Below are 8,942 nucleotides of genomic sequence, written 5' to 3' on the forward strand. Positions count from 1 at the left end.
AACTGGGGCCCTCTGGTGTCCCAAGCCAGCTCTTATAAATGGTGACTTTTCTATCTCCATCATTCCTTCTACACTTACTAATGGGAATGCCACTATGAGGATGAGCTGTCCTTTTCTCATTGACTTGTTCAATTATTTATTTATACCAGAGTGGATTCATGGATATTTCTTTTATTCTGTGTCTTAATCCATTCCTATTACTATTTAATTTGTTGCTCAAATTGTCTCAAACTTGACCACTGGGAGCTCTTTCAACTTGGCCTGTGTCCTGACATGACCCCTTCACTTTGTGCTCTTTTACTTTCTTGTACCACAAGATGTTCCAGCTCAGCTTGTACTTTCCGCAGTCCTGTCCTGGCATCAACATTTTCAACCGAGTCCTGGTTCCTTTCGTGGGAGAATGGTATGTAGAAACCAAATTCTAGGCCCTAGTTAGGCTCACTGCTATTGGAGTATCATTGCTTTTAGGCCCTCTCAGTAGAGAAAAGTAGATACACACACACACACACACACACATTTTTAATCTCTGTATATATTAAACACACAAATTCATTTATGTATTTGCTTAATCCTAGTATACACATAAAGCAGTTTCAGACCTGCTAACCCACACCCCTATAAAAATAAATTTACTAACTAGCTTATATTTGTGTCAAGTTCTTTTATATACAATATATAGTGAAAATACGCTTTTTGAAGTATTTAGGTTAGTTATTTTCTTCCTTACTCCTTTAGTGTGATTATGCTAATCATTTGTAGTACACTTCATTTGTTCCTATTTACATTTTGAAAACCCAGCATCTTTTGATTCTCAAACTCAGTGCTCTTTTCATTCTGGTTGTATTGCTTCTAGATAAAAACCTCAGCATAAAGGGCAGTAGAGTCTCATTACGTCTTACAACATGCAAGAGTGGCAAGGTAGTATGAGAATTAGATAATTTTTGAACCAAGTTGTATATACCTAGCTCTTTCTGTGAGTGAAAGAATTCCACCAAACTCTTCTTTTCTTCAATACCAGGTAGGTTTGCCTAGAAAATAAAGCTTGAGACTTGTACTCCATTACCACTGCTGGTGTTGACTTGATTCATTACAACATTATGTTGTCCCAAGTACAACCTGGTCCTCTGCATTTTTTAATAAGATATTGTATTCCTCCAATTCCCACTAACTCCCTAGCATTATACTCATCGCTTGTTCTCTTTCTTTATACTTTTTCTTACCATTTGCCTCTCTTCCATTAGATGACTGCTTGCTACTTTACCAAAAAGAATGGGATCCAAAGCATGGGCTCCCTCATGTTATTCTGCCACCCTATGAACAAATCACTCTGCCATTCTTTGCTTGAGTCTCAAGTAAAAGATTTTCTCTTCCAAAGCTAACTTGTCCCGCTGACCCAAAAATTTATCTCCTCTCTTTCACCTTTGGTTTTATCTTCTCTGGGAGGGTTGGGAAGAATAGATTGCTTTTATCCTGCCAACATGCTCCCACCTCCCTTCTTTAAAACAAAGAAAACCGCTCAATGCCTTTCATTTGACTTTGCTATCATATCCCTTTAAAATTTTGTCTAATCTCTCTCTCAATTTCCTGAAATCTAGCTTCTGAGATTTACCAACCCAACAACTATCCTCTCAAAGATTACCAATTCATAATACATTTACTTGGGCCAGCTGAATGGCTCAGTTGGTTAAGAGCTCATTCAAGAGTGTGAGCTCTGAGCAACAGGGTCGCCGGTTTGATTTCCAGCCTGTGCTGAGCTGCCAAAAGATGGCAAGATGGCTCAGCTAAAAAAATAAAAAAATAATATATTTACTCTTCTGCCAAATCTGGATTAAATACAACTGACTGCTAACTCCATTCATGTAACCACACAATTAAAAATGGCTTGAAAAACCACACAACCATGCCAACTATTGTCACTTTAAACTTATGATTTAGTATTTCCTGGTAAACCTATTACAAATTCCCAGGCCTACTCATTTTCTTCCAGGCAATTATTTCACACCTTTTCTCTGCTCATCACATCAAGATATTCTTCCCCAACTCACCCTCAGTTAAAGGCTTCACTACCTATCTCATTGAGACAATAGAATTGGACAAAAGAGAACTTCCACAGCCCCAGGCTCTACCTGCATCTGTTATACTCTGCCTTCTCTTTTGCTACTATTGATAAATTGTCCACACTCTAATAAAACCACTTCCTCCTCCTGTGTACCACATCACATACTATATCTTACCTACTAAAGGATATTGTTCTAACAATTGTTTCCTCTCCCTCCTGTATTATCAGCTTTTCCTCTTTCTGATCATTCCCATTCATGACGTACACATGTAAATCTGACCCAAAAAATCCCCCCTTGACTCTACCTCCTCCTCTAGATACCACCCCATCTCTCTGCTACTCTTTAAAGCAAAACAACCACAGGTATCTAAACTCACCATCTCTCATCTCTCTCCTCCTATTTTCTCATAAGCCTACTCCTATGAAACAGATTTTATCAAGGTTACCAGCAATTGCCACATTGCTAAATCCAGTAATTAATTTGCAGTTGATTTCTCCTTTCATTTTTGAAATGTTCTCTTAATTTAGCTTTCATTTAGTGCCTTCATTTACTTTCTGCCTCAATGATTGGTCCTTAGTTTCTTCTACTGGTTTTTTTTCATTTCTCCAGCCTCTAAATGTTAGACTACCTCAGGTCTTACGACTTCAAATTGCTTTTCTTCTTCGTCTACATTCACTCCAATCTCATGGCTTTAAATGCCCTCCACATTTGAGTATTAACTCCCAAATATCTTTAGGTGGGACCTCTCCCCTGAATTCCACAATCATATAACCAACAGTCTAAAACCTACTCCTCTCATATTCTACCCTGTTTAGGTATACGACAGTTTCATTCTTCTAGTTGCTCAAGTGAAACAGCCTGAATCCCAGATTCTTTCTCTAGCCCTATAAATCCAATCCAATCCATCAATAATCCTGTTGGTTCTATTTTCAAAATATACTCAGAATCTACCCTTTTATGATCCTCTCTACTACTATCACCCCAGGCAAGCTACATGGTATTATTGTACTAGCCTCCTTTTTTTTTTTTTTTTTAGCTGAGCCATCCTGCCACCTGTTGGCAGCTCAGCGGCAGCTCAGCTCAGGCAGGGCATTGAACCGCTGTTGCTCAGAGCTCACACTCTTGAGCAAGCTCTTAACCAACTGAGCCACTCGGCCGGCCCCTGTACTAGCCTCTTAATTGTCTCCCTGCTTCTTGCCTTGCCCCTTACAGTCTCTGTTCAACAGAGTAGTGATCCTTTTAAAAGGTTAAACCATGTCACTCCTGTGCTCAAAACCCAATGGCTTTCAGACTCACTCACATTGAAGCTAAAGTTTTTACCATGACCTACAAGGCTCCAGATCAGTGCTTCTCCAACTTAAATGTGCATCTGAATTACCTGGAGATTTTAAAAAACAAATTTTCTGATTTCATAGTTCTGGGCTGCGAACTTCATCCTGCATTTCTAATATGCTCCTAAATCCTGATACTAATGCTGCTGGTCTTGAAGACCACACTTTGAGTAACAAGAATCTAAAATAATCTGCACCACTTCCCACCTGACCTTTTTATTCCTAGCTTACTCCACTCCAACCATATTGGCATTTTCCCACCTTAGTGACTTGGCACTGGCTTTTCTGTCTCTTTGTCCCTTCCTTGAGAATCTGCATAGGTCACTCCCTCACTTTTAAATGACACCTATCAGCAAGCCTTCTCTGATCATCAAACATAAAATGCCAGTCCCCACCCTGGCACACTGTATCTTTTATCTTGCTTTATTTTTCTTGTTGGCATTTATAACCATTTGACATACTCCATATTTATTTATTATTTATTGACAGCCTTGAGAGAACTTTGTCATCTTGTCTGTTTTGTTTCCTACTGTGTTTCCCCAAAAATAAGACCTAGCCAGAGAAGAAGCCCTAGCATGATTCCTCTAGAATATGGACGGCATGCACCCCTCACATGAGGGTTTTATGACCTGTTTCAGGGAGAAGGGTGCCTTTTCCACAAACTCCTTCAGGTTAAAATATTCAGTATGCCAAGGTGCCATGTTTTGGTACCTAAAATCATGCGAGGGCTTATTTTCTGGCTAGGTCTTATTTTTTGGGAAATAGCGTATTGTATCACCAGTGCCTGGCACATAGCATATTGTCAGTACATACTTGTTGAAAATTAAATTATTTGATCTTGTATATTTACAGAACTTGTATGTAGGGTTCTAAACACCAAAAGCAATGTAAAAAGGGACTCTTAAAGAGAGAAATCATCTGTTTAGAAAAATAATGCATTATAATAACTGAAGAACAGTTTAGTATAGTGTGTAGCATGTGCAATTGGTGACACATATATCCACCTACCCAATATAGAGACAATAGTTTATCTGTGGACACTGTTGGTTGGCCACCCATCAGTCGACCTCCACACACCACTTATTTCTTGTTAACCAAATGATGATATGTCCAGGTTTAGGAAGGCTCCTAAGTAATAACTGGGATCAATTTAGCCAATCTGGATCATTACATTTCCCTTACTAGTAATTAGTTAGTTAAATAGTACATGATTCAATTCTGGCTAAATCTGTTGGGATGCTTCTGGTAAAATTTTTAAAGAGAAAGAATAAAAAGCACAAGATAGAAAAATCCCCTTTTCTACCTCTGGACATCAGAGCAAAGAACTGCCACCTGGCAACCATGATGAGAATGCCAAGAGGAGATAAGACGAATTATATTCAAGCTGCTGTATTAACCAACTCTTCTTGTAGGAGACAGTAAATGAAATAGATTATTATTCCTACTTTTACATATGAGGAAACTGAGGCACAGAGAGAATAAGTAACGTGTCCAAGGTCAGAGTGGTAGAGCCAGGATTCAAATCCAGGCAGCTTGGCTCCACAGTCTTAATCTCTACTTTGTGTACCTCTCCAAAGCAATCTAACTGATACAAAAACACCTCTAGTAAGTATAGTGACATTATGGAGTCTTGTTTGATAATGCATAAATTATTCTTGGTCATCTATAGGTTTCAATGGATAACTGCACTGCACATATATTGTACAGTGTTGCAGCTATACATACTCGTATATATTGATTTCCCCCCCATTATTGCACTCATGGAAACAAGAGTTCTAGAATCTAAGTGTTACTTGAAACAGGTCAGGTAAACTCCCAGACATTTGGAGAAAGCTATCTTCTCCAATAACTCTTAAATCCACCAGGATTTTATTTTGGCATATAGTAGGAGATAAAGGTCTAAAATAATTTTTCCCCATATACACCAAGATTAATTATTGAATAATCGAGATAAGGTGGTCAATGAGTGCACTCTTCCTGTAATGCATCCCATGCAATGCTAGGGAGAAAACAACAGGGAATAAGAAAAACATGTTCCTCGCCCTCATGGCGCTTAGTGATGTAGTGGAACAGACAGAAAATATAATTTACATGTGGGATGGTTGTTTTGAAATGCTAGGCACAGTGGCAGCTATGCAGTCTTACCTCTAAGCTGTGATGGAAGATTTCTGATGGACAGTACCTCTTGCACAACATATTGATTCACCCCTCCACTTTTCAACAATTCCTCTGGGGTTAAGGGCAGATGAAAATCATAAAGTTGGGGAGACATCCTTCTCCTACTGGCTCACAGGGCTGGAAATCAAACAGCAAATAGGTCAGGATGTGTATCTAAGGGCTGTCTTTTCTTCTGGTTCTATTATCCCCCACTCCCTCCAATATATAATGAATTTTAGTCTTACATCAAACTGATGACATATCTTAGAGGATGTGACCTCAACTCTAGACTAGAATCTAATTTTAGTCATGATTCTACCACTTGGTCATGTCACTTAACCCTCTGGGCAGCATCTGTACAACAGGGTTATTAGTCTCTGATCAGAGTTGCTCTGCTTTTCAAAGGAACCAAGGGCCATCAAAGTGTTTAAAGAACTTTAAAGTGGCATATCAATGCGTTATGTTTGCATTATTATTTCCGTTTTTATGGGCAAAGCTTCTAAGTAGAATGTCTCACCTGAGGCCAGAACAGTGGCCTGGCATGGGCTAGTGGGTTTCCTAGCTCCAGAATGGGAGAGCATTAACATTACCTGTTTTCTGTGTGCCAGGTTCTGTTAGGCTATTTGAATAGATTATATCTGATCTAATTTTCCAATCTCATGGAGTGATAAATACAGCCCAATTTACAGATGAGGACATTGAGGCTAAGAAAGCTTAAGCGATCTGCCCAAATTCCACTGCGGATGTGTCAGACTGTTTCTACCACATCGTACCCCAAAGATATGCCCACTACACCTCCTCGCCTCTCGTAGGCTGCCTGTATTACCCCGTACCCGATTTTCCCAGCCTTCCATTCCCCGCTATCCATTAACACCACACTTTGCCGGAGAACCTCACCTGCCGTTCCTCGGACTTCGGTTGCGGGGCTGAAATGAAGGCAAAAACAGGGCGTGCACAATACGCGCCAATCAGAGAGGCAGTGCTCAAGAAGGCAGAGAAATCTGCCAATCGCGAGCAGGCGGAGGCAAAGACCTGCCACTGAGCCAGGGTCCGCGCGGGCAAAGCCACAAACGTGGAGTTCAAATCGCAACGGTCGAAAGGGAACCAATCGCGACGCTCTCTGCAGAGACCGGCCAATCACAGCGCAGGAACGGGAAAGCCTGGCAGGGCCTAGGAGGGGCGGGGCCTAGAGTCAGGCTCCCGCTCCCCGCGCCCCTCGTCCGGCGGTTTGTCACTTCCCTTCAGGTCCTTTGTCCGGGTCGGTGGGGAGGAGACGCCGGTAGTACCTACCAGAGATGCCGCATTTCTGGCTGGGCAGCGGTAGTGTTCCTAGGGTAGTGACCTACTCAGTCAGCCCCAGGACAGGAGGCAAGTCCAGGCCGGGATTTAGGTTCAGGCTTTAATCCAGGTTTCACCATTTCCTCTGCTATGTGACGTCCAGCAGGTCACTTCACTCTCTGAACCTCGGATTCACCTCCCTTGTAAAATAGGGGTAATAGAAACAGCGACAGCGCAAAATTGTTGTGAGGCACAGAGAAAGGAAACGCTGGGTTCCAGGATCTGGATCTTCATCTCCCTCACAGTTGAGGAACGGCCAAGGAAACAGTGAATTTTCTTGAAACTCAGTTTTGGGATGCCTTAGACAATGATGAAATGAGCCCCTCTGCTTTTCTGGCGCTTGAAGACTTCCGGCCCGCAGACCGGAAGCACCTAGGCGGGGCAGTGTATGTGTGTATCTGTGTGTGTGTCAAGGCCACCGTGCACAGGAACCCGGAAGGCGGGGCTTGTGGTTGGGGATGGTGGAGCCTAGGCGGGCCCTGCGCCCAGAGCTCTGTGGGTAAGGCCCAAGATGGCTGCGTCCACTTAATACCCGTGTGAGGCCAGCACGGACGTTTCCTGTCATCTCCTGGGAGCCCACGTCTGGCCCTCACTCTGTGCTACTGCGGTGTGCTGTTGTAGGGGAGAGACTAGAACAATGGCAGGCAGCCTCGCTGCGGGGGCAGGCAGGCACCTCTGGGGCTGGGTGCCCCGGGCCTGCAGAAGCTTTTCTTTGGGTAAGTGGTGGACGTAGAAAGACACATCTCAGGAGAACAGCTTATCTATAAGCGGCTCAGATTCAGACCCTCTCTTCTCCATCCCTAGGTGTTCCTGGATTGTTACACGTAAGACCCACCCTTCCGCCCCCCAAAGTAGTTGATCGTTGGGACGAGAAGAGGGCCATGTTCGGGGTGTATGATAACATCGGGATCCTGGGTAAGACTCGATTCCGTGGTACATAATTTAAGAATGGCAATTATGCCGTGATAGCACCTTTTTTTTCACCTGTGTAGGAATGGTACCATGCTCAATAGTAAGAGCACTTATGTGGCTTATTTATGTTGTGTTGGCCACCGACCTAAGTGCTGTGTATTAACTCATTTAATCATAGTAACCTTTTCACTTTACAGGTGATGAAACTGAGGCACAGAGAGGTTAAGTAATTTTGCCAAAGCTAGTAAATGGCAATGTTGGCATTTGAACCCCAAGCAGTCTGGCTCCAGAGTCTGTGCTCTTGATACTGTAGTGTAATGTGTCTTGTCTATAGGTGCTGCTCAGAAATGTGCAACTGTGCTGAAGGCTTAGCTGGTCGAGGCTGGGTTTTCTGGGCTAATACATGCTCTCACATTACACAGGGAATTTTGAAAAGCACCCCAAAGAACTAATCAGGGGCCCCAGATGGCTTCGAGGCTGGAAGGGGAATGAATTGCAGCGTTGTATCCGGAAGAAGAAAATGGTTGGAAATCGGATGTTCATTGATGACCTGCACAACCTTAACAAACGCATCAGCTATCTCTACAAACACTTTAACCGACATGGAAAGTACCGGTAGATGAGAAAGCTGGGGATTGTGGAAGAGACACATCTATCACCCGGGACAAGGGGAGTAGTACTTTTCCTTATGTGTAAAGGGATTTGTATGCTCTCCATAATAAAATGGGGCTTCTTTGGAATCTGTTATCCATATACTTTATTTTCCTTTAGATGCTACTTTTATTCATTCATGTAGACTATGAAGTCTGACTCATTCCTAAGTCTTAACAGTCTTGGGTTTGGACTTCACCACTTGCCCTTTGCAGTCTAGACATACGTATGGCCTTTAAAAAAAGAAACATTATTGTTGGCACTTTTTGATATTGGGGTTTCATGTATTGAAAATGGTAATTTTTAAGTGCCCCATAATGCTAAATGTTAAATGTATTTTAAAACACCCTCCCACATTGGAATGAAATATAACAGAAAAATGGAATTATACTTCTGTACTATTCTCATAAAAAATATTGGGTACCTTTTCTGAGCTGAGAACTGTAGGAAAAAAAGTGTCATACATTCTTCCCCCGCCCATGTGCTTTTCTAG

The 8,942-nt window shown here is 42.1% G+C and overlaps 2 protein-coding genes across 3 annotated transcripts in view; one reads left to right on the forward strand and one right to left on the reverse strand.

The window, feature by feature from the left end:
* NCAPD2 (non-SMC condensin I complex subunit D2) overlaps positions 1-6,536 on the reverse strand; it is a 30,142-nt gene extending 23,606 nt beyond the window's left edge. Inside the window, exons 1-2 of the mRNA XM_019627668.1 lie at positions 6,446-6,536; positions 5,537-5,686 (exon numbers count right to left, since the gene is read on the reverse strand). Coding sequence (XP_019483213.1) covers positions 5,537-5,663 — 127 coding nt within the window. The 5' untranslated portion in view covers positions 5,664-5,686; positions 6,446-6,536. The remainder of the gene's footprint in view (positions 1-5,536; positions 5,687-6,445) is intronic.
* Positions 6,537-6,821: 285 nt separating this feature from the next.
* MRPL51 (mitochondrial ribosomal protein L51) lies at positions 6,822-8,538 on the forward strand. 2 transcript variants are annotated; one of them, XM_019627685.1, is made up of 3 exons: positions 6,822-6,916; positions 7,691-7,801; positions 8,221-8,538. In XM_019627685.1, the coding sequence occupies exons 1-3, from the start codon at positions 6,844-6,846 to the stop codon at positions 8,415-8,417; spliced, it is 381 nt and encodes a 126-aa protein (XP_019483230.1). In that variant the 5' UTR covers positions 6,822-6,843; the 3' UTR covers positions 8,418-8,538. The 2 variants fall into 2 exon arrangements, with proteins under 2 accessions (XP_019483230.1, XP_019483228.1); XM_019627683.1 differs by lacking the exon at positions 6,822-6,916 and adding an exon at positions 6,923-7,602.
* Positions 8,539-8,942: the final 404 nt, after the last annotated feature.

The sequence above is a fragment of the Hipposideros armiger genome, unplaced genomic scaffold, assembly GCF_001890085.2.
Source record: "Hipposideros armiger isolate ML-2016 unplaced genomic scaffold, ASM189008v1 scaffold_739, whole genome shotgun sequence".
Lineage (NCBI taxonomy): Eukaryota > Metazoa > Chordata > Mammalia > Chiroptera > Hipposideridae > Hipposideros > Hipposideros armiger.